The 19,358-nt window shown below is 51.5% G+C and overlaps 3 protein-coding genes and 1 pseudogene across 4 annotated transcripts; 1 reads left to right on the forward strand and 3 right to left on the reverse strand.

Annotated features, from left to right (window-relative positions):
- Positions 1 to 557: 557 nt before the first annotated feature.
- Positions 558 to 4,373, reverse strand: BCL7C (BAF chromatin remodeling complex subunit BCL7C). Its single transcript, XM_028530066.2, has 6 exons — positions 4,129 to 4,373; positions 3,514 to 3,592; positions 3,091 to 3,199; positions 2,832 to 2,993; positions 1,299 to 1,384; positions 558 to 754 (listed from the first exon to the last, which is right to left on the reverse strand). Exons 1-6 carry the CDS (start codon positions 4,218 to 4,220, stop codon positions 629 to 631), a joined length of 654 nt encoding a protein of 217 aa, XP_028385867.1. The 5' UTR covers positions 4,221 to 4,373; the 3' UTR covers positions 558 to 628.
- A 2,266-nt stretch (positions 4,374 to 6,639) lies between these two features.
- CTF1 (cardiotrophin 1) lies at positions 6,640 to 18,676 on the forward strand. 2 transcript variants are annotated; one of them, XR_004902121.1, is made up of 5 exons: positions 6,640 to 6,737; positions 7,918 to 8,036; positions 9,521 to 10,486; positions 10,847 to 10,853; positions 18,665 to 18,676. XR_004902121.1 is itself a non-coding variant. In XM_028526560.2 (3 exons), exons 1-3 carry the CDS (start codon positions 6,713 to 6,715, stop codon positions 9,977 to 9,979), a joined length of 603 nt encoding a protein of 200 aa, XP_028382361.1. In that variant the 5' UTR covers positions 6,640 to 6,712; the 3' UTR covers positions 9,980 to 10,593. The 2 variants fall into 2 exon arrangements, 1 of the variants encoding a protein (XP_028382361.1); XM_028526560.2 differs by lacking the exons at positions 10,847 to 10,853; positions 18,665 to 18,676 and having other exon boundaries at positions 9,521 to 10,593.
- On the reverse strand, positions 10,847 to 13,502 carry LOC114506516 (cardiotrophin-2-like; the record flags this gene model as incomplete). Its single annotated transcript, XM_028524292.2, has 2 exons — positions 10,847 to 11,842; positions 13,353 to 13,502. Coding segments are annotated over 2 exons (609 nt in total), but the record flags the coding sequence as incomplete, so codon positions are not given.
- A 184-nt stretch (positions 18,677 to 18,860) lies between the features above and the next one.
- On the reverse strand, positions 18,861 to 19,358 carry LOC114491324 (annotated as a pseudogene).

The raw sequence follows: 19,358 nt of genomic DNA on the forward strand, positions 1-19,358 counted from the left end.
GATAAATGCTGAGATTAAGAGAAGGAAGCACAGAGGGTTGTGAGAAACCGAAAGATGGGGAACTGACTGTGCCTGGGGTGAGGGAAGGCTTCTTGGAGGAGGTGGTGATCAGGCTGGGGACAAGTGAGACTCAACTGAAAGTGTGGGAAGGGGTTCCAGTGGAAGAATGACTAAGCAGAGGCAAGGAGGCACTATATTGTAGCTTCCTGAGGGCAGCAAAGGGGTTGAGTTGTCCCAGGCCCCAAAGGGCCTCCATGTTCCTGTGTACAAGTGGGAATTGCCCAGAGCTTTGGTAATTGCTGGGCCCAGGTCCCTGGATTCCCAGAAGAGGGCTGAAGGTCAGGAGTGGTCAAAGGTAAGGGATACAGGGCAAGGTGGAAGGAGTTTGGGTGAGTCGGGGTCCTGGCTCAAGTCCCCATTCTGTATCTGATTCATGGTGTGACTATAGGAAGATCCTCTTAGAGCTTCAGTGACACCATCTGAGAAATGGAGCCTGAGACAAAACTGTCTCCAAAGACCCTCCCCAGCCCCTGACGGGGAAATGACATGACACAAAATTACAAAAGGGTCTTTATTTGTAAAAAAGTCAAAGGGGCCCCTGGGGCAACAGGAAAGGCAGACAGGCTTCTCAGGGGTCGGGGGCATTTGGGCAGATGCGCTTGAGTGGGGGGGCGCCCTCCAAGTCCTCTGTGTCACCCTGGGCTGCCTCGGGGACAGGTGGCACTGGCTCAAAGACAGGGTAAGCTTCGGGGGCCTGGAGAGGAAGGGTGGACAGGCGTGAGCTCCACCCAAACCCAGGAGGGCAGCCTCCTAGCCTCTGCCTTCTCCAAAGCTTCCACTCCACTCCCCTCCCGGACCCAGGAGTCTAGCCTAGAGCCAGGGACCCGGGATGCAGATTAAGTAGGGCACCAGAAACAATACTGTTTTGAGGAAAGGAGTTGATATTTAACATTTCTGGGAAATGCATCAAAGTAGTCCTTGTGGGAAAAGTCAGAAAAGTTTATGGGGGACTTTCTTAAGCTAATTGTATAGTTTAGGATTTAAACAAATAACACTTACAGGAGCACCATGATCTTTTGGGCTTTTAATGGTCTTAAAACAGCCCTGATCCAGCCTGTAGGACTTTGTTTCTGAAACACCCTTTCCTTTTTAGTCCCGAGAACCCAGCTCTACGCTTCCACTGAATCTGAGGTCTGCATTTCCCACCTGGACCTCAAGAGTGCATCCCCCAAGCCTCTGGCTGCCCCAGAGCCCCTTCCCTCCGAGACCCAGGAGTTCAGCCTTCTGGCCTCTCTCACCTCAGCCTCCAGCAATTCTGGAACAGGCTCCTCCTTGGTCAGCATTGGGGGTTCATCGGTGCTGCCTGCTGTTATACCCCCAGGATCTGGAATGTCAAGGTAACAGACATTCCCTGAGCAGCTGCCTCATGCCATAGCACAGACCAGGGGGAAACACACACCGGTCACGTGAGCCCCCGGGCTGTGGGAGCACTGAGGAGGGAGACGAGCACCTGGCTGCAATCCAGGAAAGACATGGGAGGGACATTTAGGTGGGATCTTGACAGATGAGGAGGATTTGATCAGGTAGACGGATTGGGAAGTGGAGCACATTTTAGGAAGGGGGAAAATATTCTTAGGGAACACAGACTCTAGGGTGGTACTCTGTGGGTTCAAATCCTAAACTTGAGCAAGGGACTTAATTCTCCTGGGCCTCAGCTTCCCTATCTGTAAAATGTGGATAAGTATAGTAATTACCATAGAAGACTGTTGAGAGAATTAAATGAGATAATACAGGTAAAGCCCTTCGCACAGTGTCTGGCACATAGTTAAGTACTCAGTGAATGCCAGTTACTGTTTCTGCAACAGTTAAGGTGCAGAAGTACATGGCACCATCTAGACACAGCCATAGGCCCCAATCACGGTGTTCCTGCAGGGAGCAGGGAGGTCAGGAGGGGACAGTTCACAAAGGGCGCAGAGTGCCAGGCTGCAGCGATAAGGGCCATGGGGAGCCCCTGCAGGCTTTGAGCAGGAAAATGACCGTCAGTTGTGTGGAGGGGACTGGGAGGAAGGAGACCTACAAGAAGGCTGGAACGAGGTGAAGGTGAGAGATGACAGAGCCTGAGGAGGGGAAGGAAGGTGGGCAATGTTGGGAGACAGTACTGACCAAGTAGGGGATTGACTCTATGGAAGAAAGAGAAGCTAAGGAAGACTCATGCCCAACACGCTGGCTCACTGGCTGTGTGAGCTGGGGCAACTTACTTAGCTGCTCTGGGTTTCAGTTTCTCATCTATAAACAGTGATAACAACACTCGCAGGATTGTAGTAGGGATTAAATGAGATAAAATAAAACGTGTAAAATGCTTAGAAGAGTGCCAGGCACACAGTAGAAGCTCAGCAAGTATTAGCCGTTATTAAAACTTATTATTAATGACTCTTAGAATTATCACTGTTATTTATGTCTCAGCAAATATTTACTGAGCACCTACTATGTGCTAAATGGTGTTCTGAAAACACAATGGCAAACAAGATCAATACAGACCCAACATTCAGGAAGCTGACAGGAGGTGGGAGTAGGGGGAAAAGATACTCAGGTAGTAAAAATTAAATTTACATGAAAATCCCAGGCAGTGATAAGTTATTAACAGACCAGAAGAAGTCAAGAGGAAGAAGACAGTCACTAGAAGTAGGGCAGTGACATCCCACAGGAGTCACTGAAGGCCTCCTGAGGAGACGACACAGGAGGGGGAACAGGTATGGGGATAAGCTGGTAGCTTCAGCTTGGGAGAGGACAAGACGCAGAGGGGAGGGCTCTTGGGAGGCACCTGGTCCTACCTCTCTCCTGGCCTAGCCGTGGAGGCTGAGCTTCCTCCGGGACCCCTTCTGGTGGTCCAGAAGGTGACGCAGGGCGGCTGGGCTGGGGGGTACCACCAGGGCTGGGCTCAGTGCCCTTCTGCAAGGAGCCTTCCGAATGGAAACTCTGGTTACTATTCTCATCTGTGAGAGCAAAAGTTGAAAGGGTTGGGCCTGAGGTCCCCAGTCTCCTCCTTCAATCCCATAGCACCCCACCCCAAGTCCCAGGATCCCTACATACCATTGAGATCAAGCAGGATGAGAGGGCCACCCCCTCGGGGGCTGGCACCCCTGCCCCGACGATCCCGGCCTCGGGATCTCTCTGCCCCGCCACCTGCCCTCCTTCGCTCCTGGGGATAAGAGGGGCAAGGATCAGTTTGCGCTTGCAGAACCCCCACTCTACAAATAAGTAAACCGAGGCACAAAGAAGCAAAAGGCCCTGCATGAGGTGATAGAGGTGGTACACACTCGGTATAAGATCTTGAATTCTGGGGTCTGGAGGAGGAAAAAAGGAGAAGCGGTGGAGTTGCCAATAATTGTTAACATGTGTCTGGGCTGCTGTATTTGAGGTTTCAGAGTGGGGACTGGAGGTGGAGGCCAGGATGGGGAGGGGCTTGCCTGGGGTTGCACAGATGCAGGGTCTGGTGTGGGGGTGCTTGCTCACCTCCTCCTGGGGGTCCACCACGGGCACCCACTTGAAGATACGAAGGGAAGTGTCGCCCACAGTCACCCAGCGCTTCTCCCTGTGGGAGAGTGGGGGACTAGGTCAGAAAGGCCTGAGTTGAGAGCCCCCCCCGCAGCAGCTAGACACATCTGGGGATACCTGCAGAGATGGGGGTGGTCCATAGGGAAGGGGCAGTTTTGCTAATGGGGCATAGTTAGAGGGAGAAAGAGAGCTCTGCAGACCCCAGGGCATACATGGGGGCGTCTCTAGTGAGAGAGAGGCTTGGGGCCGCGGCTCACAAACCTCTGGGGTATACATGGGGCACACGCCTACGGGTCTGGCTTGAAATCCGGACATACTTTCTGGAGAAGTGTCAGAGCTTTAGGAGGTAGGGAATAAATGGGGGGCTCCTGCTCTGGGAGGGCACCGCTGGGGAACAAGCTTTGTAGACCCCAGGGTGTAGCCAGGAGAAGAGGGACAGAGTCCTGCAGAGCCAGGGCGCAGCTGGGGGGCACTCCTAACACCTGGGGCCACAGCTGGTGAAAGGAGGATAGACGCCTTTAGAGGGGGAGTGGCCCCGCCACGTCCAGTCCCTGGCCCCGGGACTGAGCTCACCATCTCCGGACCTTCTCGATGGTCGCCATCACCTTCTTGATGTCATCCTTGGCCCGGCTCCGGGTCTCAGCCCGCACGGTCCGGCCGGCCATGCTGGCGGGGCTGGGGCCGAGACCGAGCCCGCGGCTGGGCCGCCTCCCGTCCGGCGGGCTGAGGCTCGGCGCCAGGCCGGGTCGCCGTTCTCTCAGCCAGACGTCCCTCCGGGAGTTGGCCGCGCCCTCCCTCTCTCCCCAGCGCCTCCGCGAGTCCCCGCCCCGCTTCCTGCCGCCGCGCCCCGCCCCGTCCCCGAAGCTGCCTTAAAACGCAGACCGCCAGAACCAGGCCTGGAAGCCCGCCAGCCCCGCCCCTCCCCGGCCCGCCCCCTCGGGGCGCCCAGACGCGCAGCGCCCCCTGCCCGCCGCCCACAGGAGGTTGGGGGTAGCTCCGCGGCTGGACGCGCGCGGCAGGGCTAGAGGTTCGTTCAAGACCACGTGGGCTGGGAGAGCTAGAGAGACTGTGTCCGGGTGTGCGTCCGCTGCGCGTGGGCGTCCCTGAAACGCGCGCACGCCTGTGTGTGTGTGTGTGTGTGTGTGTGTGTCCACCCTCACCAGGGTCTAGGTCTACACTGTCCAACTATTTCTTCACCCATTCATTTAACAGTCTATTAACTGCGTGCCAAGTACGTGCCAGACACTGGATCTCTACCCACCAGAACGGCTTAACTGAGGATGACAGACTGCACCAAGGGTAGACGAAGAAGTAGAGCGAATGGACCTCTCATATTTCTGGGAAGTGTAAATTCTGAGACACCTTGGAAAGCGCAGTTTTCGATTGAAGCCCAAAATACACCCCAACATTATGATCCAGCAATTCCACTCCTACATCATCAACACCCAACAGAAAAGTGTAGTTATGAGCACCAAGTGAGATGTACTGGGATGCTCATAGTACTATTTATAACGGCCTCAAACTGGAAACAACCCATCAAAGGAAAGTGGAAAAGGAGCTGTAGCCTATTCACACCTTGGAGACAGAAAGGAGCATGATGTCCCGCTGCATCCAACAAGGGGAACAAGTCTCACGAAAGAAGTCAGATACAACTGTACACACTGTGTGATTCTGTTTACATGACGTTCCAAACAGACAAACTAATTTATGGTGTGAGAAATCAGGATAAGGGACACCCTGGGACTGCGAGGGGATAAGAGGGGGCTCTGGGAACTGGTTGTGTTCTGTTTCTTAATATGGTGCTGGTTCCTTGGGCATATTTACTCTTAAAAATTCATGGATGTTTGCACTTTTCCCTATGTATATTATATTTCAAGTAAAACTTTATTTTAAATGAGCATGTCTTGGTTGATATGAAGCTGTTTGCCAGCAGATATGACATGTATTAACTTGTGTTGCTGTGTGTGTGTGTTTTGATGTGACTATGTCCACAGAGGTTAAGGTATAGGAAGATGGTTATGACAGCATTTTTGGAGCCATACTGCTAGGGTAAAATCCCACCTCTGCTTATCCAGTGACTCTGGATAAGTCACTTGTCTCTAATTCCTCAACTATAACATGGGAGTGAGTTAATAAACATATAGGTCTTTGAACAATGCCTTGCACATAGTAAATACCCAATAAATATTTGCTGTTAATAAGTATGTGATTGTGGCCCCTACCAACAATCTGGCTTCATGAATTTTAACTGCTGTGCCCTCTGCCAGCAATCCCTTTCTTCCTTTATTCTGGCAATACCTTCACAGACACCCAGGCCTCCTTCCCAGTCCCTTCTCTCACATTGTCTGCTGTTGTCTGTAGTCTCCCCCATCAGACTGTGAGCTCCTCAAGGAATCAGAGAGCAAGTATGGATCACCTCTGTGTCCCAGAGCCCAGGACAAAGTAGGCATTTGTCTGCACTAGGTTAGTGGAGGTGACGTGAGTAAGATACCCCACTCTGTACCTGTCTCTGTAGCTTGATCCTGGGTGAGAATTAGTCTGTATGCAGCAGAAGTGGGTGTCAGAAGGGTTCTCTTACTGAGCGCAGTAAAGTGAGATGAGCTGGTGTAACAGTCCTGCTCCCAGTAAGTGGGAGGAGACAGAGAGCAAAAAGTATCTAAGATAGGCCTGGAGGTGTACGTCTGGGCAGGTGCAGCCCAAGCCTTAGGGCCTTTTCTCGCCTCTCTCGAACTCCCTCTCCCCCTCCTTCCCAACCAAGAAAGAGAGCGGGCACATTCCTGTCCTGCCAGCTCCACCCTCTCCTATCTCCCCAGTTTTCTCCGAAAAGCAGCCCAGGAGCCAAGCCTTGCCCCAGATCCGAGCCTGAGCCTCCTACTTCTGACGTGATGCAGAGCTGCCTCCCAGGCCTAGGCGCCCCCAGCAATGAGGTTCCAAGTCCACCATACCGACAACCTGCCGACCCCCTCAGGCCCCTTTCTCGACTAGGCAGCGCAGGCAGTGAACTAAGCTCTGGGACAAGGAAAGTTGCCTGGGGCGGGGGAATTTGGCGGGGGTTTGAGCCCTGATTGGCTGCGCTCGGGCCCGCCCCTACCCCTTTCCCCCTTCTCTCTCCTTGGAAGGGGGGCGTGGAGGCAACCGGGATCAGCCTGGGGCCAGCATGAGCCGGAGGGAGGGAAGTCTGGGTAAGGGACTGAAGGGCAGATGCCGAGTGCCCAAGGGGAGCAGTGGTCAGAAGGGCTGGAAACTGGGGTCTGGGCCCTGTTACCTCCGGGTCCGGGAAGGGAGCGGCCTGGGGGGTGGGGGGGAGAGCAGGGCCCGGGTGTCAGGTAACGAGCGGTGAGCTGTTGGTGAGCTGTGGGAAGGTGCTAACGCCAGAGTTCAGAAGAGGCCTGGGGCAGTGCCTCAGGTATATGGTCTCTGGGGTTAGATCACGGGTTCGAGTACACCCTGGGGGAGGACTGGGGTCGTGGCTGAGGCTGTACGACTAGACCCTCTTTTGAGTTTTGGGAAAGAATCAGACCTGGGGGCCAGAGGGAGGGGTAGAGTTAGGAGAGGAAGTCTTTTGGCCACAGGAGATAGTGAATGACAACAGGAGACGAAAGTCAAGGCTGATGAGGATGGGAATAGGCGGTGGGAAACTCAAACCCGGTGGAGGTGGTGCGGAGCGGGAGTTGCGGAGCTATGACTACATCCCCCAGCATGCCTTGGGCGCGTGCGCGGGGTGTCTCGGGAAATGTAGTCCTCTTAGGGCACCACCCTACAGCTTGTGCTAAGCAAGACTGATCACTCATACGTTGATGCTGCCTGGTGCCCAGCTCTGGGCCTTGCGCAAAAAAGCTACCGGAGAGGAAATGGTACTTCAGTCTCCCAGTCTGTAAACTGAGCTGAAAGGCACATTCCGATTTGAAGTTCTGTGCTTTCGTGATATTGAATTCCACCAACAATCACAGAGGTACAGAGATATGTGCGCCTTACCATCAAAGGGCTTCCAGGATGAAACCAATTCACACAGATAAAAGAGCCATTAAAATAACTACCTTGGAAGTATGAAGAAAAGGCCTTAAGTAGAAAGAAGAAGTTAATTTAAGAGAGGGGTGAATCTGAGGCTGCACTGAGGAGGCAGTATTTGAATTTGGCTTTAATAATAACATTCCAATAGTGAATTGAAGACAGGAAACATATTTCAGGTAGAACAACCATTTGGCAAATGTCTGGTGCCTCATTTTCCCTCAGTTGGAATGGGGCAGAGTCTGCCTGGCTTAAAAGTTGGGGAATTCAAAGCTGAGCTTCTGGGTTCAGGAAGAAAGTGGTCAGGAGTAGGGGTTTGGGTTACCCTCATTCTTCCCCTCCTTTTCCCACCAGAAAACCCCCAGGCTGACTCTTCAGTCTCATCCCTTCCCCTCTTGGAGGCCAAGATCCATCAGACACACAGCCTTGCCCGCCTCCTCACCAAATATGCTGAGCAACTGCTCCAGGAATATGTGAGTGTGGATGGATATGGGGGTGCCAGAAGCCTGGGGGACAGGGAAGTACAAATCACAGGGTTTCCTGACTACCAGTTTTTCTCAACCCCATTTCTCAGCTGCAGAAATTGGAGCTCCAAGATGAATCAGTAACTTGGCCCTGGCCACAGAGCAAATTAGAGGAGGACCTTCTTTATGCCCCAAATGCCCCTCTGTCCACCTCTGCTTGGAGGCTCCCTCCTTGGTGCTTTACGACAGAGGCAACCTGAGAATGAAGAGGTCTCTGGTCTGAGAGACAAGAAGCCTAGCTTCTAGGCTCTGTGTGGTTTTGTCACCTCACCTCCATGGGCCGTGGTCTTCCCAGCTGTAAAACAAGGAAGTTGTACAAGATGAGCTGCAACTCTTCTACCTGTGCTATGCAGAGAGGCTAAGAAAGGTTTTCAATCTGTGACAAAAATTCCATCCCAAGAGGGGACTTTTACAAAGGAGGGGGATCTACCAACATCTTTGGTTGGATAGAGGGCCCTGCCCAAGGAAAGAAGGAATTTTCCCAAATTATTCTGGTGTAGTGGATGAACATTTCAAATCAGGCAGACAGTGGGCCTGACACATTGCTGTGACTTTGGGCAGGAGTGATAACATTAAAATAGTGATGTAACAACTATGACAGCATGTAGTGGGATAATAGAGCTAGCTTTGTAGTCCTACCAACTTTGGTTCAAATTCCAGCTCTGTCCCTTCCTAGATGGGTAGCCTAAGTCAAGTTACTGTATTTCTTCAGCTCCAACGTGCTCATTTTCAAAATCACCATCATTACCATCACACCCATTATTGCAAAGATTAGGAGTAGTGTAGTGTGTATAAACCAGCAAGCACAATGCCTGAGCCAGAGGCAAGATGTTAGAAAAGAATAAATGGCATTGTTCTAGCAGTTTTACAAATTATGAATCACCTTTAGCTTTTGTTTGTTTATTCATATGACAGTTATTCATGGAGCCCCTGCTGTGTGCCAGGCAGATGCAGAGGTGAGCAAAGATGAAGGGAGAGAGTGAAACATACTAGTTAATGCACTATTTTATGGAGATCTCTGGTTGGAAGACAGGACAGGGAGCTGTTCCCGGGCCCCCTCCCGCCCCCATTTTACAGAAGACTGAGGCTCAGAGAAGGAAAATGGTTTTGTAAGAAACGGAACAGGTAGTGGAAACAGGATTGCAACCTAGTGTGTAAGATAGCATTAATAAAAGAGCTATCATTTATTATGCCTTTCCTCTGGGCCAGGACCTGCCTTAAGCTTTTGAACATGCTCATAAACTACGTTATGAAGTTGATAGTGTTGTTATCTTCACTTTAGAGAAGAGGAAACAAAGGCACTTTTTTGTTGTTTTGTATTACCTCAAACACAGCAGCTCTGTTAGGAATTTGTCCTTTGCGAGATGGAGATACTGAGGCCCCAGGAGACGGGAGGAGTTCCGGGAGTCCCGCTGACGGCCCTGTTTCCACAGGTGCAACACCAGGGAGACCCCTTCGGGCTTCCGGGCTTCTCTCCTCCGCGGATGCCTGTGGTGGGCTTGAGCGCTCCGGCACCGGGCCACGAGGGCCTGCCGGCGCCCGAGCGGCTGCAGCTGGACGCCCGGGCACTGGCCGCGCTGCCACCGCTGCTCGACGTAGTGCGCCGCCTGCAGGCCGAGCTGAACCCGCGCGCGCCACGATTGCTGCGGCGCCTGGAGGACGCGGCGCGCCAGGCCCGGGCCCTGAGCGCCGCGGTAGAGGCGGTTCTGGCTGCGCTGGGGGCCGAGCCCCGCGGGCCCGGGCCCGAGCCCGCCGCCGCCACAGCCGCTGCTACCGCCGCCGGCGTCTTTCCCGCCAAGGTGCTGGGGCTCCGCGTGTGCAGCCTCTATCACGAGTGGGTGAGCCGCACCGAAGCCGACTTGGGCCAGCTGGTGCCCCGGGGCCCCTCCTGAGCGCGGGCGTGGCCCTCAGTTCTCTGACACCTTCTCCTCACCTGTCTTCATCTCTCCATCTCTCTCAGTGTCTCCATCTCTCTGTCTCTGTCTGTTGTCTCTCTTTACGTTGTGTGCTCTATCTCATTTTTCTCTAGGGACCTTCTTGTCTCCATAGTGACTTTCCATGTCTATCATATTCTTGCTTTCTCCCTCTTTTCTCCATCACTTGGGTCTGCCTAAGTCTCTCTTGGTCCCTCCTTTACCCATTTCTGGGGGGCACTCTGTGCCCCCTTTTCCTCTCTTATCTCCTTTTAGCCCCATATAAGCACATGTACAGCTCAGCCTCATCTCAAGAAGGGGACACCTTGTCACTGTTTCCCTCTGTCCCTCTCCCTCTCCCCAGAGTCATTTCGCCTGCTGCCCTCTTCCTCCCCCATCCCACCCCTTCCCTCTCTCCCTTTCATGCCCTTCCCCTCCTTCACTTCCCTCTGCCCTATTCTTGCATCTCCTCTTCCCCCAAGCCAGGTCTGTGAAGAGAAACACTTTACACCTTAAAAGAGTTTAATTTCTGATAATAAATCTTTTTTTTTGTAAATAAAGTGTTAAAAAAGATAAAAAGAACGCAAAAGTTACCAGTATATATACTTGTTGAAAGTGGGAGACACCTTTGAGAAGAATAGGATCCTTGGGATATAGCCTGGCCCCTGAGACATACCCAAAAGCCACAGTATAAATAGGGTATTCCTGAGAGACCCGGGCAAGGGATGCTATCTGTCAGCCCGGAACAGGAATGAATGTGTGCTGATCAGGAAACAGATGTGGCATGAATCCTTAGTTTTTTTTAAGAATTGAACTTCCATTGATCAGGAAGTAAAGCCCCTTAAGATGGGAAGTTGTAACAGTGGCACAGTCAGAAAAGGAGACTAGGGGAGGAAATGAACTACAGCAAGAAGAGAGGCCCACCTGCTCCACAAAGTCTGTATCTTTAGACAGGAAGTGAGGTAGACAGAGACATGAAGGTAGCCCTTGGACCTTCCCAAAATTACAGGAAGGGGAAGGTCTCAAGGAGAGCCCAGGAAGGAGACCAACTGTTTGTTCCCCATAGAGTGGAAGTGAAGCCTCTTCAAAGAGGCATTTCTCTCCACCCAGGAAGTAGGCAACTAGCATCACTGGATTGGTAACTCATGAAATGATATCCATGGAATCCCACCCAGATCTGGAAGGGAAGCCTTAGGACCTAGGCAGGAAGGCCGAGGCAATAGGGAATTGAGGCCTGTTTCTCAAGAAATGTTCCCCAAACATGGCACACAAACCCCGTCTGCTAGACAAGATGTGTTTTCTTTCTAGCGAAGAAGCAAGGCAGAAAAGAATCCATTGTGACAGGAGAAATATTGCAGCCTCTGACAGGAAGTCCTACCTCATCTATCCAGGGTACTTGGCCTTGAGCAGAGCCAAGTCTCTCACAGCTCTGTCTGTCCAGTAGCCATATTCCCGGGTCACTACATAGCCTTGACATTTCCTCTCGAAGGCTGAGGCTCCAAAGGAGGCAAGCCCAAGAGTGTCCTCTTCAGGGGGGATGGGCAGGCCCAGGGCAGTCGTGATGGCAGCCATGTTGCCCAACAGGCCTTGGGCCCTGAGTCTCGCAGCCCTGAGCTGAGCCAGCAGGATAGGACTGCCAGGGTTCAAGCTGCTTTGGTCATCCCCCACGAGCTGGAGGTGCTGGGTCAAAGCCAGGAAGGCCCCCTGGGCACGGCCCAGCCGCTCCCCATCATCCAAGGCATGCCAGGTCTTGAAGGAGACGATGGCAGGTGGCAGGCTGCTCAGCTGGAGCTCAGGGGCTGAGAAGCCAGGGTCACTAAAAGGGCTGCCCTGGTACTGGAGCTGCATGAGGGACAGAGATAGGAGTGAGGGGACCAAAGGGGTACGCTGAGACTCCCTGTGATTTCACATTTGCCTTTTACAAGACCAGCATCTTCCCAGGGGGAGTTGCTATCCTCTACCCTTCAGAGAGTTGGTGAGATGTCCTAGCACAGAGCCTGGGCTCTATTGGGTTCCTACTTAATTTCCTCCATGTACAAGTTGTACAACTTTGAATCACAGCTTCAATAATCCCTATGTGGCAGTATTATTGTGAGATGATAAGAAGTAATATATATAAAGCTCTTAGTACGGCACCATTAATGGATAATATTAATATCATGAGCACAGATTATAGTAATTATTTACTATATTATAATATTTTCGATCTGAATGTATTATTGACAATATAGTTATAACCATGTATATTTCTTTTTTATTTATAGCATTTAGTTATTTATGTTGGTTGATTTTACTATAATCATTGAGAAATAATTATTAAGATTATAAAATTTAGTTGAGTGCCTTTCTCATTAAAGTCCTTACCTCCACAAACCTAGACCCACAGAATCTTACTGCACACTGATAAATTCCCTCACAGATAGATCACCTAGTTGCACATCCCCATTGTACAGGTGGAGAAGCAGGCTTAGGGTACCCCAAACTATCCATGGAATGGTAGCAGGTATGGGACTAGAAACTAGATTTAGTGACTCCACATGGGCCTGGAATATAGGACAGGGGGAGAGTCACAAACTCTAGAGGTCCAGGGGCCAGGCAGATGGTGTAACTCAGGGAAGAAAGGAAGACTAAGATGGACGGGGGTGGGGGCGCAGGGGCTTTGATCAATGAGATCCCTGTGTCTGCTTCAGACAGGCATTCATATTCCAAATTGAACAAGCACTGCGTGGCTCAAACAGAAAACATCTGTTGGTCAGACCCAGCCAATAGGCTGCCAGTCTGAACTTCTAGACAGTTGGGGGACTTGGGGAGAATTGGCAGGAATTGGCATCGAATGTCACAGACCTGGTTTAAGATCCTGGCACTGTCAGTTATTAGCCGTATGACCTCCGGCAAACTATTCACGCTCTCTCAGACTCAGTTTTCTTATCTGTAAAGTGGATTATAACACTATGTCTCAGAACTTGCTGGGGAGTCAGTAGGATAATGAGAGAGAGTGCTCAGCATGGCAGAAGGATCAAATGCTTGTGGAAATAATTGTGACCCGGTAAAGCCCTTCCCTCTGCATGCTTCCTTTGAATCTCCTAACAGTCCTGACAGGTCAGCAAAGGGGGGGATCACCATCCCATTCTGCAGATGAGGAAGCTGACACTGAGAAAGAATGACTTACCCAGGATCACCAGCCATCAGTGACAGTGTTCATGTGGGTGAGTCTCTAGTTGACAGATCCCCTGTACCCTCGGACCCATGGAGGAAACTCCTCCTAGCCTTGCTCTGTTTCCCCTGTCCAGGGCTGGACAGGGAAGGCAGTGTTCCTCTCCCCTCGTCCCCTCTCGTGCCCAGTATCACTCACATAAGTCTGCAGCAGCATTGATGTGTTCTTCTGCATGTAGAGGGCCAGGCTATAGGCTTGACTGATGGGCTCAGCTGGGGAAGTGGGGGCCCCCAAACTGAGGGGTGGCAGCAGCAGGGTCAACAGGCAGAGAAGGGCTGGCAGAAGAAATCAGAGGTCAGACCCGTGCCCCTGACCCTGTCTACTGATTCATTTATTTCTCATAACAGCTCAAATGGGTACAGCCCTTGTGGCCTACAACAACCCTGTACATCCAAGTCAGGGCAGAATCACCCTGAAAGTAGATTTCCAGTCCAGAAGATTCCCTTCAACTCCAGACCCATGTATTCAACTTCCTTCTTGACATTATCCCTTAGATATTAATAAGCATCTCAAACTCAAACTATCCACTACTCATCTCTTCTCCCATCTCTGGAAAGAACACTTCCATTCTTCCAGTTGCTCAGGTCAAAGCCATGGGGTCCTCTTTGAGGCCTTCCTCTCCACATTCAGCCCCACAGTAAACCCTGTTGGCTCTGTCCTTAAAAGGTAGCTGGCTACTCCCTGAATCCCAGCTGCCAGCACCTCTCACCTGACCATTTACAGTGGCCTCCCCACTGGTCTCTGCTTCCACCCTTGCCTCTGCCCTCCTTGCTGTAACCCCTCAAGTCCAACCCCTTAGATCACTCCCCTGCCTGAACCCTCCCGTGGCTCCCACCTCACACAGAGTGAAAGCCAAAGTCCTCAGTGTGGCCCAGAAGGCCTGGCCCCTCTTCACTGGCCTCTGTTCTGTTCTGCAGCATTCTCCTTAGCCTGCTGGGACCACCCCCAAACCTTCCCAAGGCTGACTCATTCTTGTACTTCAGGCTGCAACTCATATATCAAAAGCCTCAACCTCTCCCAGATTTTGTCTTCACAGACTCGTGCTATGTGCAGCTACCTCATTTATTTGTTTGTCTACATGCTTGTTGCTGTCTCTGCCCCTAGAATGTTGGCTCCAGGAAAGAGGCAACCACACCTGGTTTCCCAGTGCCTAGCACAGGGCTTAGTATTTGTCCAATGAATGAAGGGCTACCATGAACATCCTTCTCCCAGCCTCTGTGGGCACTTTTAAAAGTGGAAATATCTGGACTGGAGGGTATGCTCGTTTTCGATTTCAGTAAATGCTGCCGAATTGTCCTCTCAAAGGTCAAACCCAGTTTATGTTCCCACCAACGGTGTAAGGAGGCACACCTTACTCAGAGGCAGGGGAGTTATTAAGGTTGCCAGAAGAAAGCAATGGAGATGAAAGGCAAACCAGGATGGCCTCCTCTATTCTCCTTTCTAGATTCCTGGGTTCCCAGAAGTTCAGAACTTAAGGGAAGGCTGAAAGTGAAGGCTCATTCGTTTATGAATCCATTCAACAAAACTGGATCGTTGTACTTACCTTCTATCATGGCATTCTAATTTACTTATTTATTACATGCACGACTACTGTCTGTGTGCAGAATAAACTCTCCATGAGACCATAGATTTTTGTCTGTTTGTTCAGTGCTCTATCACCAAATGCTTAGATTATTTTTTTTAGATTTTATTTATTTATTTATTTATTTATTGAGAGAGGAGAAAGGAAGGAGAAAGAGAGAGATACAACAATGTCTGGTTGCCTCTCGTGCACCCCCTACTGGGGACCTGACCTGCAACCCAGGCATGTGCCCTGACTGGGAATCAAAAGGGCAACCCTTGGGTTCACAGGTCGGCACTCAATCCACTGAGCCACACCAGACAGGACCAAATTCTTAGGTTATTACCCAGTACAAAATAAGCACTCAAAAACTACTTCTTGAATGAATGGATGGATTAATTAATTAATGATGAATGAAGCCTTCTGTGTGTAAGAATTTGGTGTTTCCCAGCAGATGCAAAAATAGCCAGGCACAGTTGGGCCAGAAGGCCCAGGCATTGCCCCCTTTGAGACCTCCTGGTCTTTGGGGTCCTGGTGCCCCATCCCCCTCACTCACCCAGCAAACAGATCATGCTCTCTCCTTGGCTCCTTCCTCTCTGCAGTCTCTGGGTCATTCTGGGCACCTGTCCTGTCCCTCAGATGGCTTTATACCTGTGATGAGCCCTGGAGCTGCCCGAGGGGGAGGGAAGGAGTCACATGGTGGAGAAGAGGAGATGCAGAAGCTCCAGAGGCAGGGAAAGGGACACTGAGGTGACACACTAGTACCCTACAGCCCCAAACTCAACTTTAAACCCTGGATGCTGGGAGGGCGGGGATATGGGCAGGGAGGGATTATGGGGGACAAAGGGGACGCCCTGCTCCCTGCAGCTCTGCACGTCCCAGGATCCAGTTTCCCATGAGGAGAAGGCTGCCTGCTCCGCCCCACAGGGACCCAGGCATTGGGCCCTGGCTTCAGAGGAGTTTGGAAAAAGGACAGGATGGATGTCCTGTAAGCAATACCACCTGCACCCAGGTGCACTCTTAGATGTGCTCACATCTACACATATGTTGGTACATGGGCACACACCAGGCATGTGCACACACACACTTTCATGCATTCATTCATTCATTCATTCAAGTATTTATTGACAACCACTGGGTGCTGGCCCCTGTTTGAAGTGCTGGAATAGAGCAGAGAACAAGTCAGACAAAAGTCCTTGCCCTCGTGGCACTGACACTCCATACCTACACACATGTTGTCACACGTACACCCCGCCAGACCTGCACACATTGCACAGGGAGAGCCTGTGTACAGAGGAGTACACAGGTGTCCACACAAAGGTGCAGATGTGTGAGTGCATAGCCACAACAGGAGGCCCTGCCAGAGGTGCATTCACACAGCAAACATATACATACATGGGTGTATACACACCATGGCCAAGTGTGTGCACACAGATACATCTGCAGCTGGGGGGCAGGAGTCCTGAAATCTAAACACATCTTAGTCTTTGCTGTCCTGGCAGATCTTGGGCCAATGGTTGTTGTCCGTCCAGGCACAGCACACACCGACACACAGACATGTATCTAAAGCCCTCCCTTTTCTGGGCCTTACGGCAGAGGGGTGGGTAGAGAGACAGGTGTTAGATCTGGTCCCTCTCCAGAGCTTTCCAATCTCTTCATAAGGGATCACTGTTCAATTCTCAGCCCCTGCCTACCTGCTGAGTCAGAGAGTGTCAGTCAGAACCCCACCCTGCTTCCATCTTGTGGGTGACTGAAATATTACTCTACCTTCCCTCATTCTTTGGGGCTGGTGTGGAAGGAGAAAGCCCATACCCTTTCTGCTTAGGCAGGAGATACGTATGTTCACTCATCCACCCATGTATACATGCCATCAGCAGATTTTGATGGAGGCCCTGCTGTGTGCTGGCACTGGAGGGGAACAGTCAGGCAGGCCAGGCCCCTTCTGGGCACCCAGTCCAGTGGTTTAGGCAAACAATAAACATATGAACTGATTGAAAAAATTCCTAAAGCAACAATGCTCAGAAGATGCCAATATAGGCGGATGTGATTAGCTTGGGGTCAAGGAGACTTAGATAAGGAGACTAAGGCCCAGAGAGGGATGGCTACTTATATGGACTCACATAGCAAGTCCAGGACAGATCCTACACTCCTGTCCCTAGCACAGGACTGGATCTGGGGTGTCCCTGGCCTGAACTGTGAGCTGAAGGAGAAAAGAGGTTGAGAAAAAGAAGGGTTCTGAGGTGAGGGATTCTAAATTGAGTCTCCAAACTGGTCAGGCGGTAATGTCAGGGGATTAGACGCGGCCCATTGACAGGGTGCACTGAGGCATAGGCCAGGCCAGATAGTGGAGGTGGAGAAGGCGGGCAGGAGGGGAGGAGGGGAAGAGGGAGGCAGATACTTGATCTGGTGCTATTCACAGGTGGATGGTGTACATGGGGCTGGGCCTCATCCAAAAGGGCAGACTCACCCTCACCCAACCACACCCCCTTCTGCTTCTCTCAAGGCCTTCACTTTCTCCCTCTCTGGACCCCTAAGTGCACCTTCACAGCTGGAGGGATAGGACCCCATTCCAGGCCCAGCTCTATTCATCCAAGATGTCTGTCTTGGCAGAGGTTATTGGCTCTGCCACCCTGTCCAGCCCCACCTCATAGCCCACCTCTCTCCATCTCTCTTTTGGTCTCACCAAAAACTGATGTCTGAAGAATCCTAGCAACTTATGAGTCAACAGACTTGGATTCAAATCCTGCCTTTGTTCATCACTAGTTTTGGCAAGTTACTTAACCCTCTACGAACCTAAGTTTGTTTCATCATCTGGAAACTGGGATAATACCCACCTCCCAGGCTTTCACTGACTCCACCCTCCAAGTGCCTTGACTCCTGCTACGAGGCCCCTCTTGGGCCCCTGAAGTGTTTCCCCAATGGTACATAATGCTTTCTCAATGTCTTACGATGCCACACTTGAAGCTCAGTCCACATCAGTCACACATCTCCCAGGACACTCAAGCATGACCCAATGCCACCTGGCAAGTCACAGAGTGAGGCCCAGGCCTCAACATTAAGTTCAGCTCTCCTTCCATCCCTAACTATAAATCTTCACCCTCCTTTTCCAGGCAGAGAACAGCACATGCAAATGCTCTGAGGTGGGAGCATGCTCAGCAGTTTTCAGAACACCGAGAGCAGAGACTGATGCTTGGTGAGATATGACACGATAGGGAAGAGCAACTGTGGCCTTGCCCTCTCCACCACCTCCATACCTTTCCTTACTCCCCAGCGCCCTCAGGAGAAAGCTCTCACTCTGTAGCCTGGCCTTTGAGGTCTCAACCCCTGAGTCCCTTGCTTTTCCCCACTTTCTGCCTCAGCTGCATAACCTGCTTATAATGCCTGCCTGCTCAACACCAGGCCTTTCTCATGGAATTCTTCCTGCGTAGAAACCTCTCCTGCTTCTCCCTCACCTGACACAACCCTTCTCACGTTTTAAACTTCAACTCAGGTTTTACCTCCTCTGGGAAGTTTTCCCTTCCTCCTCTGCCCCCTCCGGGCTCCCTCAGCATCCCCGTTCCCCCTGTCCATTTACTGGTCACCTCACACTGTGATTCTCAGTCTCCCAGTCTCTCTCTCCTGCTCGTGACAAGAGGCAGAGCCTTGTCACCTTCACATCCCTAGTGCCAGACCATGCACAAAGGAGACACTTCAGTGAGTGTTGGATGAAGGAAGGAAAGCAGGAGCATGGGGGCTGTGCAAAGCCAAGTCCAGGAGTCTGTTCTGCTGAAAACTAGTTCCTGATCTCAGATGCACGTCTTGTTACTGCCTCTTCTTGATGGGGTGGCAAGCTGAAGGCACAGCATGAGTACACAGAAGAGGTGCCCAGGGCAGGGATCTTCAGGATGAGGAGCACAGTCTGCTGCATTCATCTAGTCCATGAGCCTTCACAGCACTGTTCCAGAGGCTGGGGTGTGGAAGGGCTCCTGCCCTCTGGGAGCACACAGCCTTCCTCATTGTCATTGTCACTAACACTTCTTTTTTGTTTGTTTGCGTTGAACCTTTAATGAAAAAAATATATATCGAGCTCAAGAACAGTGTGGCATGTCACTGGGTCAAAATTGGGGATACACTTTACAAAATTAACAAACAGGAATATACATAAACAAAGATATACATGGTCACAGTATGAAAAACTGATACCTGGCACGATTAAGTCTCAGTTTCCTCATCACTCAGCAGCATGTTTGGGACCCCACAGGTGATGTGGAACAGTCGTCCATACTCTGGGCACTGCAGCGTGCCCTCCATCACCTCCACCTCCAGCTGTATGTGGTGCATCTTCCTCAGAAATGTCTCGTCTTGCTCACATCCCTGAATCTGCTCTGTGGGAACCCCGCCCAGATGCAAGGTATTGGCCACCTCCTGAAGCACTGCCCACTCCACCTTGGGTACGTAGGTGCCAGGAAGTCAGGTTTGAACTCCACGAGCATGATGCAGACCTCAGAGGCCTGCAGGCTCAAGGGGGAATCCATGGAGTCCCACTCCTTTCATGTGTGAGCTCAAGAAATTGTGGGTAAGCAGCTTCATGTCTCATCAAAACT

The sequence above is a fragment of the Phyllostomus discolor genome, chromosome 3, assembly GCF_004126475.2.
Source record: "Phyllostomus discolor isolate MPI-MPIP mPhyDis1 chromosome 3, mPhyDis1.pri.v3, whole genome shotgun sequence".
Lineage (NCBI taxonomy): Eukaryota > Metazoa > Chordata > Mammalia > Chiroptera > Phyllostomidae > Phyllostomus > Phyllostomus discolor.

Coding starts and splice junctions, on each gene's coding strand:
- BCL7C (XM_028530066.2), bottom strand. CDS start 4,220: ATGGCCGGCCGGACCGTGCGGGCTGAGACCCGGAGCCGGGCCAAGGAT. Junction 2,994..3,090: donor CATCCTGCTTGATCTCAATG/GTATGTAGGGAT, acceptor TTGCTCTCACAG/ATGAGAATAGTAACCAGAGT. Junction 1,385..2,831: donor ACGGCTAGGCCAGGAGAGAG/GTAGGACCAGGT, acceptor TTGACATTCCAG/ATCCTGGGGGTATAACAGCA.
- CTF1 (XM_028526560.2), top strand. CDS start 6,713: ATGAGCCGGAGGGAGGGAAGTCTGG. Junction 6,738..7,917: donor CCGGAGGGAGGGAAGTCTGG/GTAAGGGACTGA, acceptor TTTTCCCACCAG/AAAACCCCCAGGCTGACTCT. Junction 8,037..9,520: donor AGCAACTGCTCCAGGAATAT/GTGAGTGTGGAT, acceptor CTGTTTCCACAG/GTGCAACACCAGGGAGACCC.